Genomic DNA, 20,427 nt, shown 5'->3' with positions numbered 1-20,427 from the left:
GTCTTGGAAGTTGTTTACTACTGTAGCAACCTCTCCTTATCTTAGTTTAGTGTTTTGTTGTGCCAAGTAAAGTCGTTGATAGAAAAGTTCATACTAGATTTGGATTACTGCGGAGAAACAGATTTCTTGCTGTCACGAATCTGGGCCTAATTCTCTGTAGGTAACTCAGAAAATTATGCCAATTTACGTGAGTGATCCTCAGATATGTACGCAACTTTCATTCAATTTGAGCATTTTCATCTGAGCAAGTCTGGTGCCATTTTAAAATTCGTCTTTACGGACTGTTCTGTTTTGATAGATTCTGCCTTTTATTTCGCATTGCCTCTTTTGCTATGTGGGATGGATTTCTTTGTTCCATTACCTTCCAGTAGCTTTGGGCAATGTCCAGAAGTGTTAAGAATGATTGTGTCACCTCTGAACATGTGAATTTTTATTATGCACTAACCCTTTAATGAGTTTGTTTTGAGTTTGGTGTGGAGGAAGTTTTCAAGGGTCAAGAGAGGAGGATGATATACTATGATCAAGAAGAGTGAAAAGTCTAAGCTTGGGGATGCCCCGGTGGTTCATCCCTGCATATTTCAAGAAGACTCAAGCATCTAAGCTTGGGGATGCCCAAGGCATCCCCTTCTTCATCGACAACATTATCAGGTTCCTCCCCTGAAACTATATTTTTATTCCGTCACATCTTATGTGCTTTTCTTGGAGCGTCGGTTTGTTTTTATTTTTGTTTTGTGTTTGAATAAGATCTGATCCATCATGCTTGTGTGGGAGAGAGACACGCTCCGCTGTTTCATATGAACACATATGTTCTTAGCTTTATCTTTAATGTTCATGGCGAAGGTTGAAACTGCTTCGTTCATTGTTATATGGTTGGAATTGGAAAATGATACATGTAGTAATTTGCTAAAATGTCTTGGGTAATGTGATACTTGGCAATTGTTGTGCTCATGTTTAAGCTCTTGCATCATATACTTTGCACCCATTAATGAAGAAATACATAGAGCATGCTAAAATTTGGTTTGCATATTTGGTCTCTCTAAAGTCTAGATAATTTCTAGTATTGAGTTTAAACAACAAGGAAGACGGTGTAGAGTCTTATAATGTTTACAATATGTCTTTTATGTGAGTTTTGCTGCACCGGTTCATCCTTGTGTTTGTTTCAAATAACCTTGCTAGCCTAAACCTTGTATCGAGAGGGAATACTTCTCATGCATCCAAAATCCTTGAGCCAAACAACACTATGCCATTTGTGTCCACCATACCTACCTACTACATGGTATTTCCTGCCATTCCAAAGTAAATTGCTTGAGTGCTACCTTTAAACAATTCAAAATTTATCACCTCTGATTTGTGTCAATGTTTTATAGCTCATGAGGAAGTATGTGGTGTTTATCTTTCAATCTTGTTGGGCAACTTTCACCAATGGACTAGTGGCTTCATCCGCTTATCCAATAATTTTGCAAAAAGAGCTGGCAATGGGATTCTCAGTCCCAAATTAATTAACAAAAATAGACACTCCTCCATGGTATGTGATTGTTGGACGGCACCTGAAGGATTCGGTTAGCCATGGCTTGTGTAAGCAAAGGTTGGGAGGAGTGTCATCATAATAAAACTAAAATAAAAAGGCACTCCTTCATGGTATGAGATTGTTGGCAGGCACCCGAGGATTCGGTTAGCCATGGTTTGTGAAAGAAAGGTTGGAAGGAGTGCCACCCAAAAATAAAATAAAATGGGAGCCGCTCTTTGAAGGTTTGCCTGGCAAGGGGGTTAGAGTACCCGCTACCATTCGTTGACAACAACATACACCTCTCAAAACTTTATTTTTATGCTCTCTTTATGTTTTCAAAATCAAAGCTCTAGCACAAATATAGCAATCGATGCTTTCCTCTTCGAAGGACCATTCTTTTTACTTTCATTGTTGAGTCAGTTCACCTATTTCTCTCCACCTCAAGAAGCAAACACTTGTGTGAACTGTGCATTGATTCCTACATACTTGCATATTGCACTTATTATATTACTCTATGTTGACAATATCCATGAGATATACATGTTACAAGTTGAAAGCAACCGCTGAAACTTAATCTTCCTTTGTGTTGCTTCAATGCCTTTACTTTGAATTATTGCTTTATGAGTTAACTCTTATGCAAGACTTATTGATGCTTGTCTTGAAGTGCTATTCATGAAAAGTCTTTGCTATATGATTCACTTGTTTACTCATGTCATATACATTGTTTTGATCGCTGCATTCACTACATATGCTTTACAAATAGTATGATCAAGGTTATGATGGCATGTCACTCCGGAAATTATCTTTGTTATCGTTTTACCTCGCTCGGGACGAGCAGAACTAAGCTTGGGGATGCCGATACGTCTCCGACGTATCGATAATTTCTTATGTTCCATGCCACATTATTGATGTTATCTACATGTTTTATGCACACTTTATGTCATATTCGTGCATTTTCCGGAACTAACCTATTAACAAGATGCCGAAGTGCCGCTCTCGTTTTCTGCTGTTTTTGGTTTCAGAAATCCTAGTAACGAAATATTCTCGGAATTGGACGAAATCAACGCCCAGGTTCCTATTTTGCCCGGAAGCATCCAGAACACCCGAGAGCCGCCAGAGGGAAGCCTTGGGGGCCCCACACTACAGCCTGGCGCGGCCAGAGGGGGGGCCGCGCCGCCCTATGGTGTGGTGGCCCCAGGCCCCCTCCGAGGCTGCCCTTCCACCTATTTAAAGCCTCCATCGCGAAAACACTGAGACGTTCGACGAAACCCACAGAAACCTTCCAGAGCCGCCGCCATCGCGAAGCCAAGATCTGGGGGACAGGAGTCTCTGTTTCGGCACACCGCCGGAACGGGGAAGTGCCCCCGGAAGGCTTCTCCATCGACACCGCTGCCATCTCCACCGCCATCTTCATCACCGCTGCTGCTCCCATGAGGAGGGAGTAGTTCTCCATCGAGGCTCGGGGCTGTACCGGTAGCTATGTGGTTCATCTCTCTCCTATGTACTTCAATACAATAATCTCATGAGCTGCCTTACATGATTGAGATTCATATGATGATGCTTGTAATCTAGACGTCGTTATGCTAGTCAAGTGAATTTTACTCATGTGATCTCCGGAGACTCCTTGTCCCACGTGTGTAAAGGTGACAGTGTGTGCACCGTGTGGGTCTCTTAGGCTATATTTCACAGAATACTTATTCACTGTTATGAATGGCATAGTGAAGTGCTTATTTATATCCCTTTATGATTGCAATGTATTTTGTATCACAGTTTATCTATGTGCTACTCTAGTGATGTTATTAAAGTAGTTTTATTCCTCCTGCACGGTGTAATGGTGACAGTGTGTGCATCCGTGTTAGTACTTGGTTTATGCTATGATTATGATCTCTTGTAGATTATGAAGTTAACTATTGCTATGATAGTATTGATGTGTATTATTCCTCCTACATAGCATGAAGGTGACGAGTGTGCATGCTATGCTAGTACTTGGTTTAGTCGAATTGATCTTTCATGCACTCTAAGGTTATTTAAATATGAACATTGAATTGTGGAGCTTGTTAACTCCGGCATTGAGGGTTCGTGTAATCCTACGCAATGTGTTCATCATCCAACAAGAGTGTAGAGTATGCATTTATCTATTCTGTTATGTGATCAATGTTGAGAGTGTCCACTAGTGAAAGTCTAATCCCTAGGCCTTGTTCCTAAATACTGCTATCGCTGCTTGTTTACTGTTTTACTGCGTTACTACTGCTGCAATACTACCACCATCAACTACACGCCAGACAAGCTATTTTCACGGCACCGTTGCTACTCGCTCACACTTATTCATACCACCTGTATTTCACTATCTCTTCGCCGAACTAGTACACCTATTAGGTGTGTTGGGGACACAAGAGACTTCTTGCTTTGTGGTTGCGGGGTTGCATGAGAGGGATATCTTTGACCTCTTCCTCCCCGAGTTCGATAAACCTTGGGTGATCCACTTAAGGGAAAACTTGCTGCTGTTCTACAAACCTCTGCTCTTGGAGGCCCAACACTGTCTACAGGAAAAGGAGGGGGCGTAGACATCAATAGCACAATGAGGAGAAGACAACCATCTAGCTACTGTTATGGACCCATAGTCCAGGGGTGAACTACTCACACATCGATCCGGAGGCGATCATGGCGATGAAGAGCCCTTCGGGAGATGATTCCCCTCTCCGGCAGGGTGCCGGGGGCGATCTCCTGAATCCCCCGAGATGGGATTGGCGGCGGCGTCTCTGGAAGGTTTTCCGTATCGTGGCTCCCGGTACTGGGGGTTTCGCGACGAAGGCTTTAAGTAGGCGGAAGGGTAGGTTTAGGGGTGACGCAAGGGCCCCACACGCCAGGGCGGCGCGGCCCCACCCTTGGCTGCGCGGCCCTGGTGTGGCGGCGCCTCGTCGCCCCACTTCATTTCCCTTTCGGTCTTCTGGAAGCTTCGTGGAAAAATAAGACCCTGGGCGTTGATTTCGTCCAATTCCGAGAATATTTCCTTTGTAGGATTTCTGAAACCAAAAACAGCGAGAAAACGACAAGCGGCTCTTCGGCATCTCGTCAATAGGTTAGTGCCGGAAAATGCATAATAATGACATATAATGTGTATAAAACATGTGAGTATCATCATAAAAGTAGCATGGAACATAAGAAATTATAGATACGTTTGAGACATATCAGGCCACTACGTCGGTGCCGAAGAAGATTCCTTGAAGAACAAGACGAGGAAGCGAAGAATACAAGGAAAGTTTAGGACTAGGACCCTTTGTAACCTACTCGTACCCGGACAGATCTCTTGAGACCTGGCTCCCTATATAAGGGCCAGGAGAGGGGTTGCCGAGGACACACGCAATCTTAGCAATTTTAGCCACCATAAGTCCAGAGTTAGGTCCCCGTAGAACTTAGCCTCTCGACGAGATCACAGCCGAAACCTTCGGCACCCCATTGTAACCCGATATTTTCATAATCAAGATCAAACAGGCAGGACATAAGGGTTTTACCTCATCGAGCGCCCCGAACCTGGGTAAATCGTTTTCCCCGCTTGTTTGATAACCGATGTCTCATGTCAGCCTACATGATTCCATCTACCCTAAGCCCCAAACAAGGGCATTGCCGAGGAGTACCCTCGACAAAGGGGATTCTCACTATTCTCTAACGGTAATGGAACTTTATAGCACCACTTTATAGCACCTTCACCGGCGGGCCCCCATAGCCCTATGGGGGTGCTAACACAAAAACAGTCTCCAATCGCCGCCCCTTGAAAGTAGCCGGCACAATTTGCAACCCAGTAGAATAATCGGCAACCCTAGGCGCGGGGCAGGGACATCAACACCTTCTGCCACATCGTATTTCGTGCGAGCCCGGCCTTCTTGGCAGCTGCACACGGCCATTCCATGCCCCCCACCCCTACCAGTCCGCTTCCAACCCCGCTAGGTCGCCATAGCCATTATCGCAGTCTGAGGGTGCTATCGGGCCCCTACCTCTTATGCCTCATCGAGCACACGTCGTTGTTCCGCTTTTCTGTGGCACCCCTCATTGCTCCCAGACTTGCCGGCACAACAACGATGGACAGGAGTGTCATTTGTTCACCATGCCCACAAGGTGTTTGGCCTTTTGCCGCAGTGGACAGCGACGAGGAGATTATGGCAAGGAGGCCGCCGGTAACAAACAACATCGGCTGCTGATCTTGACCAATCTTCTTCGTCTTCGAGAGTGGATGAATGTCGGGCCTCACACGTGGCGGATCGACGGTTGAGAAGGCGGAGAACAAAGACCAGCATCGGTCGTATTGATATCGTAGGTGTGGGAGGGCCGTCCCTACACCAGGCATTGTAAGAGCATCTCCAGCCGCGTCCCCCAAAGCGTCCCCCAAATGGGGGACGCCGGCCAAAAAAAAACGTCCCAGTCGCGTGCCCCAAAGGCCGCGTCGATCCAGAAGTGCCCCAAATATTGCCCGGCGTCCCTAGCCCATCCCTGTGTATAGAGGTTCTATCAGGGACGTCGGCCACGACTTTTACACTAGGTTTTTGTTTGGAGGTCGCGTTTGGGGGACGTGGCTAGGAAAGATACATCCTCCAAACGCAAATTTGGTCCGGACGTCCCCCAAACGACCAATCCGGCGCTTTTGCCAGACGTCGCTTGGGGGATGCGACTAGAGATGCTTTGGGGGACGGTTTCTTGGCCGTTTTCTTGGCCATTTTTTTGGGGCAGTTGGCGGCGCCATGGATGGGGAGAGGGCAGCGGCGGCGGGAGGAACAACGTAGCGACGACGGGAGGGAGAAATGAATCGGCGGGATAGGTCAAATGTGTTGGGATGGCAGAAATACGCGGCGGGAGAGGCGCGATGTGGCGGGAGATGCGCGATTTGGCGGGAGAGGGGGACGAATTTTTCCTGTATCGCTGACGCGTTGGTCCCGCCACTCCCCGCTCGCTTTTCGGTGTGTTCGACATCTCCGGAGCGTCCCCTGTATAACGGGGACGGGCTCGGAGCGCCGGACACCGTACAGGGCCGCGCCGTACAAAAAGCGGCTTTGAGGAACGCGGCTGGAAACGTTTTTTGTCCGGCGCGGCCCAAATCTCTTTGGGGAACGGTTCGGGATGCGACTGGTCCACTGGAGATGCTCTAATATTATTTGATTTATTATTGTTTGTTGTGTTGATTTATTATTGTTTGCTGTGTGTCCACAGTGGCGCGCATCACAATTTTGAATCAGCCGGGATTGAACGCTCACAAGCGGTTCGGTTTCTGGCCCCAGTTCTTGGCATATGATGACGCAGCGCGGCGTGGTACTGCGAACGTGCGATCTCCCTCCGCTGCAGTTCGAAGCTGGGGAGAGGAAAAGCCACGTGGGAGAACATGCTACTGTAAGTGCAGTCAGACTGTCAGAGCACAGTGTTATTACGACGACCAGTGTCCAGTCCAGTGGTACGTAACGTATCGCTGCTCATCTCCGGGAGTCGAAACTTTCCGTTCTCCAAGCGTGCGCAACACTCAAATCCATCCGGGAGGCCCAAGGCGAGAGTGTTACTCAACCTGCAACGTTACTTCATAGTCCATACAAACCTAACGTAGGTAGTCGAAAAAATGTAACAGGTTCTGCACTCTGCTAGTTCCTTAAGTTAATCGCTGTCAGCCATCGCGAGTAGCAACCACGTGACATCTTTTCGTAATGTCCACCCGTTACTTCGTAGGCGTATTTTCTTTTGATAAATCCGACCTTTAACAAAAGCTAATGCCTCGTCAAACCAACTCTTTTGAAATATGACTCTTGGATTCAGCGTCAAAAGCCAAAATTATACAGGTTGTTGCCAGAAAATTTTGTCAGAAAATGACTTAAACCTTCTTTGTTTATAGGGTGTTGTAAAAATTATGTAGGATTTAGTATTTATGAGAAAATTTGTACTGTATATAAGTTGTTTAATTCATAGGAACATGTCCTATATGATCACAGTGCATTACATAGAAAATTTATTTGCTGCAATCAAATACACTTTATCTTCTTATACAATTCAAATAAGTATGACATTCCAAACATATGCTTGTTTCTATGATTTTTATATTCTATGAATTAAAGGAGATCTCAATAGGTTCGGCACCAATGGAGGATGCGCTAACCTCACTTTGGAATCATCTATCGTGGCACCGACTTCAGTTCGCAACTAATGTGCACCATTTTGTCTTTGTCCTCGTCGACGGATCCAAGAGGTTTTGTAGACAAGGAATTAGTTTTCGTGTTGTGGTTCAAATCTGTGTGAAAATACTTCTTTGATCACCTGTTTAACTCCTTTTATGCGAAACATATCATAGACGTAGAAGTTACATTAGTCCGAACGTTTGGTTCCGAACGGAGCGGCGCGAAACTCTATTCTGTGTTGACATCAAGTGACATTTTGGTCCATGGTAAAGTCAGAAGAAGGAATATCATGAAGACCGGATTGGTGGATTGGCTAAAGGAAGTTCAAGTCTCCGTGATGCTGAGGGACTTGCTTGGCGTTTCGGACTCCGCAGCAGTGGTATGCAAGTGGGGGCGGCAGCACAGGTGAAGTTCAGAGTCTTACCTTTCGGAGTGAAAACCCAAGGTCTGGCATTAACTGGTTGTGCCTGGCAATAACTTTGTTGGAGGTATTGTTTTGAGAGTGGAGACTATCTTCAGGGTGAAAACCTAAGACCTTTGGTCGGGCGATGATGGTGCGGGTGCACTGTTCCTTTTTGGAGGCGTCGCTTTTGGAGAGTCTGTATTTCAGATGTTGTCACAGTGGTGGTTGTATTGTTGTTGCTAGATCTAGAATGCTGTAGCGGGATTTTTATTTCCTAGTTTTATTTTCTCTTTTTTACCTGTGTGCATCCGTACTAACACTAGGGTGGGGCATTGGTATAGATGATAAGTGTAATTGGTATCTTTTTATATTAATATATTCTGTTTATCAAAAAAGGATGTAGATATTTATAAATACGTACATACACTCACTTTATAAATATGCAAATGCACGCTCTACGCTGTGAGCACCTCTTAAACAGCTAGAGACCAAAAAAACTGTATAACACAAGCAACACGGGTCACGGTTGATAGGTTCTGCCCTTGGTAGATTCTACTACTATTCTACGGACAAAATGACAGGCAATGTCCTAACCCCGATCGAACTGCTGGAACTAGCGAGCATCCCGGCTAATCTCGCGCTGACACAAAAACAAAGGCTACGCTACGTACTACGTTAGCCTGGAATCTGTGCCCGGAAAAGATTACATTATCAAACGATGTGCACTGCGCGTGCGTTCTGCTCCTTTTCGCGCGTCAAGGCCGGCTCGCGAGATCCCCCGGCCACCTCCATCGACGCCGGAGACGGAGCAAGACACCAGCGTAAAACAGGCAAACATCACGAGACAGAAAAACAGGCAAACAGCACGAGACAAGTTGGTAGACGCGTCGGCTTTCAAAAAAAGAGTAGACGCGTCGCTGTATCGGCCTTGTTTACAAACGGCAGTGTCACCCGGCCTTCTTGTTTCCTTGCCGATCAGATCTCAAGACCTGCCATTGGCATCGCTGCAGCTAAGCTATTCCAAGAGTCCCGGCCATTTCTTTATGAAGATGGTAATGCAGCATTTCCATCATCTTTTTTTAGAGACAGGGAAAGTAAAATTTTGTCTACGTTAGGTACAACTACCTCAAGAGTCAAGAATTAGTCAAGCACACTCTCCACAATACAACCCTGAACATGGGTCCCATGCGAACCCGAATTTCAATTAACCTCAATAATCTTATTTCAAAGTTTTATAGAAAAAAATCAAAACAAGTCGCGTATATACAAACTATGTCGATACTTAAAATACAATTGTATGTTGTTTACACCAGAAAAAGGAAAATAAATTTTATATATTTCCAAAGTATATATATACAGTCCTTATAATATTATTTGGATATTTAATCATTTTGCATATGTTACAGATACTTCTTAAATTCAGTGTCCAACATAAAATACGCAGCTGATCTTGGTTAATCGTAGACCAGACTTAGGTGGGCCCCAAATTTCATATTTCCAAGCTTCAAAAAGTTTTAAACAAAATTTTCACATGTAGATATCTGCTTAGCCTATGATCTCTCAAATTGCCACCCTGAACTCACAATGCTTGTCCACATCCGCTTAGGCTGGTCATAGTGCTAGTATCTTAGGTAGTACATGCATCTTAGCCCCACAAAAATATTGATGTGTCATCTAATTAATAATGAGAGACAAGATTAGAGTAACATGAGTGGAAGCTGTATCATAGCGCACATTACAAGAAAAGCTAATGCTAAATAGATCTTGTACACATATTTTGTATTGGGATTCTACAAAACAATAAATTTATAAGATTATGATACTACTCTATAATACCACCCACTATAGACCTATAGTGATAGTATCATAGACAAGTATCATATGCATGATACTGCAATATGATACTATGTACTATGACCAGCCTTAGGCCCCGCTTGGGAACTCCCGCTCCTTTTCCAGCTGTAACATTCCACCCGAGATTTATTCTAGTTTTTTTTAGAATACCCGGGATTTATTCTAATGCATAGCGTTACCGATGTAAATTAAACATAGCTACGGTGCGATGGTCCGTGTCACTTCCGGCCGAAAATAGGCCAAAACTGAGCAGCCACGGAGATAAAATGTGCCCATCTAACTACGCCGTTTTGGACTCGGTGGTGAAGAGAATCACATGTGGTTGGGTGATTAGAAGGGCAGTAGCATCCTAGCCCACCAGAGTTTAAATTCTAGATTTGACACTTTGGTGTCTCATTAAGGCTAAATATTTTTCAGTGGGAGCATGTGCATGTATGCGTTTATAGAGATGAGCGTATGTGCGTATTTGTGAGTGAAAATGTGTACTGTGTTTCGAAAAAAAAGAACTCCTTGGTGAAAAATCCGGAGAGAGTGCATGGGCCGGCCCATCCGGGATCCGCCTACACGCGTCGCGCGTGTAACGGACGCGTGAAGCGTAGCATAGCATAGGAGCGCCCATTCCGACCCGCACACCTTCGCTCTTCTCCTCCCCCAACTCGCACAAAGAAACACTCGGCCGGAACCCTACCGTCACCGACGGCGGCGCAGGTACCTCAATCTCCTTCTCTGCCTCAGGATGGCGCCGCCGGCCTCCGCCGGACCTACCAATCCCCGCGGCTCTGTCTCTCCTATGGTCTCTCTCTCCTGCCCCTCTCATCTTTGTCTCCGTCTGCAGGAATCGAAGGTGCCCCGGCGGCCTGCGCACGTACCTCCCGAGCTCCGGCGGCCTTCGTACGGCGCAGGTGTGTGCTGCACGACCCCGCCCTCCCCTCCCCTGAGATAGGATGTGACCCGTGCCTACTCTGTCTCTATTTTCTCAGTCAATCTTCTCCTCTTTTTGTGTTTTTCTTTTGTGATGTGTTGTTACAAGCTTTGTGCTGATGCTTTGCTTGTGAATGTGTTGGCTTGGTTAGTGTGATTTTATGACTGATTTGTGTGCTACTGCTAGTTGTAAATTTCTGAAGTTTTCTACTACAAATTGCATGCCATGCTAATAAAATTGATCTACATTGTGGTTTCAAAATGTCGGACGAGTTACCTGTGGTTTCTTACATAAAGGAAGAAAACAAAAAGAAGAAAGTGGAGAAGGACTGTGTTTATGAAACACTACTTTGAATCCACTCTTCTTGCGATGGCATATCTTAGTACACAAAGGGGACCGGGGGATTTAGGGAGCTTTACCGATGATGAGCATAAACACTCGCTTGGAAAGTATTTGCTGAAAGAGATGTACGATGGGAGTGAAGTTGCATGCTATGATCAGCTACGGCTAACAAAAAGAAATTTTCATGACTTGTGCACTATGTTGCATGACAAGTGTAGTTTACGTGACAGTGTGTATGTAGCTGTGGAAGAAAAGGTTGCCATGTGCTTGCTTGTTGTTGGCCATGGTTTGAAGTTCAAAGAAATGCTGAAGTTCGTGTATGATCAACAATCATTTCAACAGAAAGTAGAAATTAGACTTCAGCATTTCTTTGGTACTGAGTTGCATACTTGCATGTCAGTCCTTGGCACGGTCCCCGTGTCTTATGTAGTCCTGCTATTATTGCATAGTAGTGGAAATGTTGGGGGGTAAAGTAGTAAACCGAACCTTTTAATACTTTAATATCATGCTATTCTAGAAATTCCACCGTTCGGTAAGTCAGGAAACTAAAAATCTATAGATAAAAAAATACTGATCATACAGAGGCGCCTATAGGTAAAAAATGTTACACACTATGCGACTATGCCCAAGTCGGAATTGGGCATATAGGCTCACTCTAGATGCATTATTTTATTCTTATTTTGAGTTGGATGGTCTTGATGTGGAAGTCAGTTTACTGTTATTTGAGATTCTGACCTGCTCCACTTTAAAGAATTTGTGTCTTATGTTTAACTGCTTTTGCTTCAGCAAGAAACTTGTGTTGATTGATGGGGAGATTTTTGGTCTACACCTTTCTCATGGTTTGCCTGAACCTGTAGATAAAATTGTTGACCATACCATGATGTTTATAGCTGAAATACCGTGAACGAACGATTCCAGATTATGAATTATGCATAAATAGCCTAGGAAAGATGTTTTTTTTGTAGTTATTATTTTTGGTAGCTTGTCTGGTGCTTCATGCTGGAACTAGAGTGTCAATATTCTTCAGGATTTTGGTCTCGGCCTTCCCAATCGAAAGGAATGTGGTTTTAACTGTTATATTACTTTGGCAAAAACCTTACTTCAAATGAAATAATGGGGTTATATCTGAATACCATCGATTTTAATCATTGTACAGTTCATGCATTCAATAGAAGGACGTAAAAGGTGTCTGATGTCCGATGACAATTATAATTTGCAGTAGGCGTCTTGGAAGCTTAATTATAAGCCTTAAATAACACATGTTGGCTTCGTGAGCTGCATCCTGCATGCAATTCCCTATATTACAAAATAAATAAAAATCTAGTGGCTTAAACAAGCTGCAGTAACCCAAAACTCATTTTGTAGTATCAGTTCCATATACTCAACATACCCCTTTTACATATATATCCACACATGACCTTCCAAACCAAATGCCTTTGTCATTTGCAGGTTCTGAACCTTGTTTTTTTTTTTTTTTGACAGCATGGGTATTTTTCTCCTTATTTTATCAGCTAACAGATAGTTGTGATGTTATATGCAGTTAAAACATCAATCAACCCAGGAATGGCAATGTCTTGGACAAGAGTGTTGAAGAGTGGAGTTGTTCCAAGAGACGCTGTGGCTCAATTGGTTGGGGTGAGAAGCTTTGCGGTTTCAGCCAAGGGAAAGAAGGGTGGAAAAGGTGGCGCAGCTGATGCTAAGCCTGTGCTGAGCAAGGAAATGAAGAGCACAACTGTGTTTGGGGCTAATATCCTGAAGGAGGGTTCTGATCCCAAGATCCAACCAGATTCCGAATACCCTGACTGGTTGTGGCACCTGGTGGACAAGCGCCCCGTGCTGAGCGAACTCCGGAGGAAAGACGCCAAGACGCTGCCTTACGAAGACCTGAAGCGTTTCGTCAAGCTGGACAACCGGGCTCGGATCAAGGAGAACAATGCTCTCACTGCTAAGAACTAACTGATCAGGATGGGTCTGTCTCAGGCATGTTGTGGTCAAAGCCTTATCACCATATGTCTGTCTTTTCCTACAAGACTTATTAGCGGACATACTACTTAGTTGTTGTCGGTAATAATGTGGTGAATACATGCAAGAACATGTGGATTCCTGGAGATCGCAACAATTACTGAACTTAGACAACAGCCTCCCTGGATGAGCAACATGGCATGTCATGGAGTCGTATTGTCGCCATTCTTTTCTTAGTGGCCGTGCAAACTGATTGACATCTACAGCCAACTAATGCGATTTATGTTACGGGTTGGGATCATGTGTTGTTGTAATCACTGTCAACTTAACTTAACTGTGTGTCATGATAAGTCATCAGTTAATTCCCATACCCCTCAACCATAGAGAGAAATACCCCTCAACCATTAATTTATTTTGTCTTTAAATTTGGTCGAACTTCATTATAATTCTTGTAATATATAACAAATTTGAATGAATTTGATTGTTTTTTAAATTTTTGTTTAGGTTATGCGACTAAAAAGAAACACATCCCAAAAGCGGCACCACACGGTGGTGTCCCACAAACACTCGACCTGACGTTATTACTGGACGCGGTTTGGGGGGTAGGACTTAGGCTGCCTATAATTCTCTTTTTCGCTAATTCGCAAAAAAAAGTTAAAGTTTCTCTTTTCCGCTCCCTAATTAATTTCCATACACCTCAACTATACTGATAGATACTCCTCAAGTCCTCAACTATAAAAGAGACAGAGTAGTTACTCACCTATTTAATTCCCGTACCTCTCTCAACTATATACGAGACCTAATATTGAATCCCCAACCAAACAGAGTCAGTCAGTCCCCTTGGCGAGCCCCAGCGTCCGGCGACCTGCGCCACCAGCCGGCCACGGCCACTCCGAGGCCTTCGTTGCACTGGTCCGTGATCCAGGGAGTAGGCGATGCAACTAGGAGGAGGGGAAGAAGCCTGCAAGGATCCGAGCAACCAACCGGCGACCGGCCACCAAGTCCGCGAAAGGGCCGCTCCATCCCATTCCTCGCAGCCGTTCCCCTACACCAAGTCATCGTCGTCCGAGGTTCGGTCCCCTGCTCTTGCTTTTCCGATCTTTAGTAGTAATTCACATGCAGTCATTGAGGGTACTGATTAGACGGAGGGACGAGGTTAGGAAGCTACATGCGAGGTCTAGGACTGCAGATTAGCTTGCTTATTCAATCCGCTTCAGGGCTTTGTATCCTATTTGCATGGTGCTACTTCTAGGGAGTTTTATCTTTGTGTGCGTTGGAGTGATCTCCTGCATGGATCTTACGTTGTTTCATGGTTGTTGCTTTATTTATAAAGCCAAGCCAAGCGGCCTTCTATTTAATCAGGAACCTGAACTGAACCGTCTCACCCATCTGTAGGAACATGAGGACGAGCAGCAGCCCGTGGCGAGCCTGCCGGAGGACGCCCTGGTCGAGATCCTGTCCCGGGTGCCCTACAGGTCGCTCCGCCGCTTCAAGTGCGTGTCCAAGCTGTGGTTTGCCCTCTGCTCCGATCCCAAAATCCGCAAGAGGTGCCCGCAGACCCTCTCCGGCTTCTTCCATTTCAGCCGCGATGGCCTCAAGTTCCACAATTTGCCCGGGGGAGGGCCCCCTATAGTCGATCCCTCTATGCCTTTCTTGCGCGAGAGCTACATCCACGTCCAGCTTGTACAATGCTGCAGCAGCCTTCTCCTCTACCAGTGCTTGAAATCGACTCCAGAGGGAGGATACCCCTATGATCTTGTCGTCTGCAACCCCGCGACAGAGAAGTGGGCAGTAATACCTCCTATATCATTGCTGGGCCGAGAGGAACGTTCCCTTTTGGACCGGATCAATGTGTTTTTAGGTTTTGACACGGCCGCTCCATCCCGCTTTGTGCTGTTTGTGTTTGATCTCTAGAATCGTCTAGGTGTAGATCTTAGCCGGGTAAGGTGGAATACTGCGGGTCTGTGAGGTTTACCTTGTCCCTGCGAGGAGGACGAACCCGTCGAAGTCGACATGGTGATGGCGACAATGACGGCGTGAGGTCGAGCGAGAGAGGTGGCGGCGGAGCTTCCGTCGGCACCTGCACTAACCCTAATCGGTGGGTCGTACGGTGGGGCGAGTGGCAGCTCGGGGCAACCTCGTACCGAGTGCCACTGGCCCCCACCACTCTATATAGTGCGGGCGACAGGGGCCCACCAACCGGCGAACGGTTGGGCGCCCCCGATCGGGCGCGGACGAGGTCAAGGGGTCGTGCCGAGGCCGTTGGGCTGCAGTGCGGTGGAGATCAATCCTAACATTCTCCCCCTTGATCTCAACTTTTCTTTTAACTTTATACTTTCACTTTATTCGTTTCATTTTGGATCAGTCCATAGGGCATGTTTCATCGTCACAGCTCTATTGCTGATAGAATCAGACAGCCACAATACACTTATCTGTTTTGAAACAAATTCTTTTACTTTTGGGCCTCTTATGATCCAGGATAGGTAAGACTTTCCCTTAAACCCATGCCGGCTACGTGTTCCTTGAACACGCTGGGTGGTAATCCTTTCGTTAGCGGATCCGCAAGCATATCTTTTGTCCTTATATGCTCGAGACTTATTGTTTGATCCTGGACCTTGTGTTTCACAACATAATACTTAACCTCAATCGGTTTTGTAGCATTACTCGACTTGTTGTTGTGAGCATAAAATACTGCAGGCTCATTGTTGCAGTACATCTTTAGTGGTTTGTCAATACAATCTACCACTTTCAAGTCGGGTATAAATTTCTTTAACCATAATGCCTGCCCGTGGCTTCATAACATGCTATAAATTCTGCATACATCGTGGATGATGCAACTATGGTCTGTTTGGAGCTTCTCCACGAAATAGCTCCCCCTGCGAGGGTGAATACATATCCAGATGTGGATTTTCTATCATCTTTATCCCCGCAAAATCTGCATCTGAATACCCTCTTATTTCTAGGGAATCAGATCTTCTGTATGTTAGCATGTAGTTCTTTGTGCCTTTCACATAACGCAATGCCTTCTTTACCATTTTCCAGTGTTCAAACCTGGATTTTGTTGATATCTACCGAGTACTCCGGTGATAAATGCTAAGTCAGGGCGAGTGCACACTTGTGCATACTGTAGGCTTCCAATAGCCGAAGCATATGGAACCGCTTTCATTTGATCGAGCTCGTATTGATTTTGGGGACTTTGATGTTTCCCAAAACGGTCGCCCTTGACTATAGGGGCAGGTGTGGCACTGCACTTATGCATATTATACTTACTTAGAATCTTTTCTAAATAAGCCTTTTGCGATAGTCCTAATACTCCATTGTTCCTATCTCGGTGAATTTCTATGCCCAAAACATATGACGCTTCACCAAGATCTTTCATATCAAAGTTTGAGGATAAGAACTTCTTTGTTTCTTGCGATAGACTAACATCACTGTCGGCATGCGAATATCATCCACATACAAGATTAGGAAAATATATTTCCCACTTTTAAACTTTGCATAAACGCAATTGTCCTCAATATTTTCTTTAAATCCAAATCTCTTAATTATTTCATTAAACTTTAGATACCACTGTCTGGAGGCTTGCTTTAATCCATAAATGGATTTGTTTAGGCGGCATCCCATTTCTTCCTTGCCTTCCATGATAAAACCCTTGGGTTATGTAGACATTTTCTTCTAAATCCCCGTTTAGAAATGACGTCTTTACATCCATTTGATGCAACTCTAAATCAAAATGTGCAACTAGTGCCATTATGATTCTGAAGGAATCCTTACATGAGACCGGAGAAAATGTCTCATTGTAATTTATCCCTTCTCTTTGTGTAAATCCTTTTGCCACAAGTCGTGCTTTGTACTTTTCAGGAGGTGGCTGTTGTTGCTCCCTTTCATGCTCAACAAATGGTTCATTCGGCTCCTGACGGACATGTTCCGAATTTTCACTCATCATTGTCATGGGTGGAGTCACAACAGGCGCTTGCACCACAATCACAGGGATCGTTGGTACAAGTGCACATGGTAGCGCAAAAAATGGCTCCTGAGTCATCGGATTAGGTGCATGCACCCTCTTCTCCTCAAGATCAATTTTCCGAGCTACCATGCTCCCCCTCATCATTTCGTCCTCTAAGAAGACAACATGTCTCGTTTCCACAAACTTTATGTATTTCTCTGGACAGTAGAAACGATAACCTTTTGACTTTTCAGGATAGCCAATAAAATGACAACTGACTGTTTTGGTATCTAACTTTGCGATATTTGGATTGAATACTTTGGCCTCAGCAGGGCTCCCCCACACTTTCAGGTGGTTTAGAGAAGGCACTCTCCCTGTCCATAGCTCATACGGCGTTTTGGGCACCGATTTGCTTCGAACTCTGTTTAGAATGTGAATAGCGGTTTTTAACGCCTCAATCCACAATCCCAATGGTAGGATGGAATAGCTCATCATTGAAAGATCGAAATGTCGCCTAGAGGGGGGGGGGGGTGAATAGGCAATTACAAACTCTTGCGGATTTGTCTTGTAAGAATGCGGAATTAAACTATCGTTTAGTTTACAAGCACAAACCGTAAATATGCTAAGCTCAACTAAGTGTAACAATAGCAACTAGAGCTAAGCAAGATAGGCACAAGATATATGTAGCACAAGTGATAGCAAGATATATGTACTTCAAGCACGATGGCTATCACAAGGAAAGAGAGCTCGGGTATAGAAATAACCGAGGCACGCGGAGACGAGGATGTATTCCCGTGTTCCCTTGCTTTGCAACAAGGTACGTCACGTTTGGAGGAGTGGAGGTCCCACGAAGGATTCCCCGCGCCACGAAGGCTCACCCTATTCTCCGAACCACACCCACGAAGGATAATGGCCCTTTCCTTATGGTTAGCTTTTCCTCCGCTCCGGAGATGGCAAGCTCCACAACCACTTCACAAGCTCCACGAAGGAGAAGCCCGGGCCCCTTCACAATCTTCCACGAAGAGATCACCGGGACACCAACCAAGCCAACTAGGAGGTCACCCTCCAAGAGTAACAAGCTCACGGTCTCTCACTCGAACAAATCGTGGTGGAGAGCTCAACACTATGCAATGATGCAAAGCAAGAACATCGGAGGTGTTCAAGTCCTTCACACTCAAATCCCACCAAAGCAACGAATGCTAGGATGAGATTGGAGAGGAAGAACAAGGGGAAAATCAACCAAAGACTCCAAGATCTAGATCCCAAGAGATTCCCTCACTTAGAGAAGAAATGGTTTGGTGGAAGTGTAGATCTAGATCTCCTCTCTCAAATCCTCAAATATGAGCAAGAATGGTTGGAGGAATCAAGGGGGAGAGCAAGTTCTTCAAATAGCAACAATGGAGGTGAGAGAATGGGAAGAACTAGTTGCTCAAGGTGGAAGAAGGGCTATTTATAGTCTAGGGAGAAAAATAACCGTTGGGGAAAAAACCAGGTGAAAATCGGCTAAAAAATGAGTTAAAAAATTCGCCCAGCCGGTCAGCAGGCCGGCCGACCGGATCCTGGGCCGGAGAGGCCGGTGGCCTGTCCAGTCGGACCGGCCCACCGACCGGGAGCGGTGCACAGCGCGCTGGGCGGCCGATTCGCCACGGCGCGCGCGGGGGAGAGGCGGGCCTCGTGGGCCGAAGGAGAGAGGCGGCCCGGTGCGGTATCCGGTCGGGCCGGAGGAGCAGCCGGGCGGGCCGGTCACGGACCAGGCCCAAGGCCGGTCAAGGCCGCGCGGGGGAAAGGCCGGCGCATGGCCCGGTGGCCGCCCGGTCGACCGGGTGGGCCAGCGTGCGGCCCGGCAGGCCGGGCGACAACCGGCTGCCTTCCCTCTTTTTTTTCTTTTCTTTTTTTCTTTTTCCTTTTCTTTAATAACTATTGCTCCCCAACTCCGATTGACATGAAACAAATTCCGTTGGAAAGATAATAACAAATGCCATCCAATAGAAAGTGCAAACTCAAGAAATTTTTGGAGGGGATTTTATCATGAATATAAAAGGGTAGAACCTTATATCATGAATAACCGGTAAAATCACCCAACCTCGAAAACGCAATAGAAGATGCATGTGAACTCCGTTTTCGATGAACTTGGGCTTGTTGTAAAGCTAGCAACAAGCTCAAGAACCTCACATAGAGAAACACCAAGAAGCAATAAGGATATGCAAAGTATGCAAAGGGTTGAGCTCCCTAAGACGATGTGATCAAGTTACCCAACCGAAAGCCCCTCTTAATAGTGCGGCTATCTATCCTATAATCCGGTCTCCCAACATCCACCTTGAGACCGGTAAAAGGAAAACCTAGCAAGGCCATACCTTTGCCTTGCGCATCCCGCTTGATCTTGATGATAACTCTTCAAGCTTCACTCAAGCCGGAATGCCTCTCTTGACCAATGTTGCTTCGTGAAGACTCACAAATGCTCCCCCATACACTATGATGGGAAAGCTCCATTGATGCACATCTTCACAAGTCCATTATCATCAAATGGACGGCAAGCTTCAAGTATGTGATTCACTTGAGACGCTCATCTTGAACTTGCCGAACACAACCTTGTATCTTCACATATTCACATAAGATAGAGCATGGCTAATATTGAGTTCCACATAAGAACTTCATCTTCATTTCTTCTTATTGATCATCTCACATATATATATCTTCATACCGATGATCTTGATGCCAATACATAAGATATACCTTTATCTTCATGGCATCCATACTTGAATCCAACACATGGAGAGCAAGTAGTACCTATGGAATATTCCTTCATATAAACTCAATGAAAACATTAGTCCATAGGGGTTGTCATTAATTACCAAAACCACACATAGGGGCAATGTATCCTTACAATCTCCCCCATTTTGGTAATTGATGATAACCACAATAAGAGGGTTTATATAATGAATATTAGTGACAAGTACGCAACTTATCCGAGAATAAGTTGTATACAAGAGGTTGTATTTGATATGGTCAAGTAACACAAAGCTACTAGCCCATATCAAAACCGGCTCTACTCACGCAACTACAACAAATGCAATGGATGTGAGTAGAACCAATATATATAGAGAAAACTCCCCCACAATGTATGCACGTGTGATGAACATGAATTCATTGCATACATTGTCAAGATTAACCTTTGGGATAGTTTCCACTATATATATACAACCATGCAAGACATATAAATATGGAATGCATGAGAGGCAAAACACTTAAGCACAAACCAAACTTAAGTATAAAACCATTCCCTTAAACCCTCTAAACTTCTCCCCATTGGCATCGATTGTCAAAATGGGTGAAAAATTTAGAAGG

General features: G+C 45.1%; 1 protein-coding gene across 1 annotated transcript; it reads left to right on the top strand.

Moving 5' to 3' along the window:
* Positions 1-10,557: 10,557 nt before the first annotated feature.
* LOC124681634 (54S ribosomal protein L37, mitochondrial-like) lies at positions 10,558-13,265 on the top strand (the record flags this gene model as incomplete). Its single annotated transcript, XM_047216505.1, is given in 3 exon segments — positions 10,558-10,618; positions 10,746-10,812; positions 12,715-13,265. A coding segment is annotated over 1 exon segment (393 nt). The 5' UTR covers positions 10,558-10,618; positions 10,746-10,812; positions 12,715-12,737.
* Between the last annotated feature and the right edge of the window lie 7,162 nt (positions 13,266-20,427).

The sequence above is a fragment of the Lolium rigidum genome, unplaced genomic scaffold, assembly GCF_022539505.1.
Source record: "Lolium rigidum isolate FL_2022 unplaced genomic scaffold, APGP_CSIRO_Lrig_0.1 contig_50193_1, whole genome shotgun sequence".
In the NCBI taxonomy this organism is placed as follows: domain Eukaryota; kingdom Viridiplantae; phylum Streptophyta; class Magnoliopsida; order Poales; family Poaceae; genus Lolium; species Lolium rigidum.
This window is presented reverse-complemented; position numbering and strand designations above follow the sequence as displayed.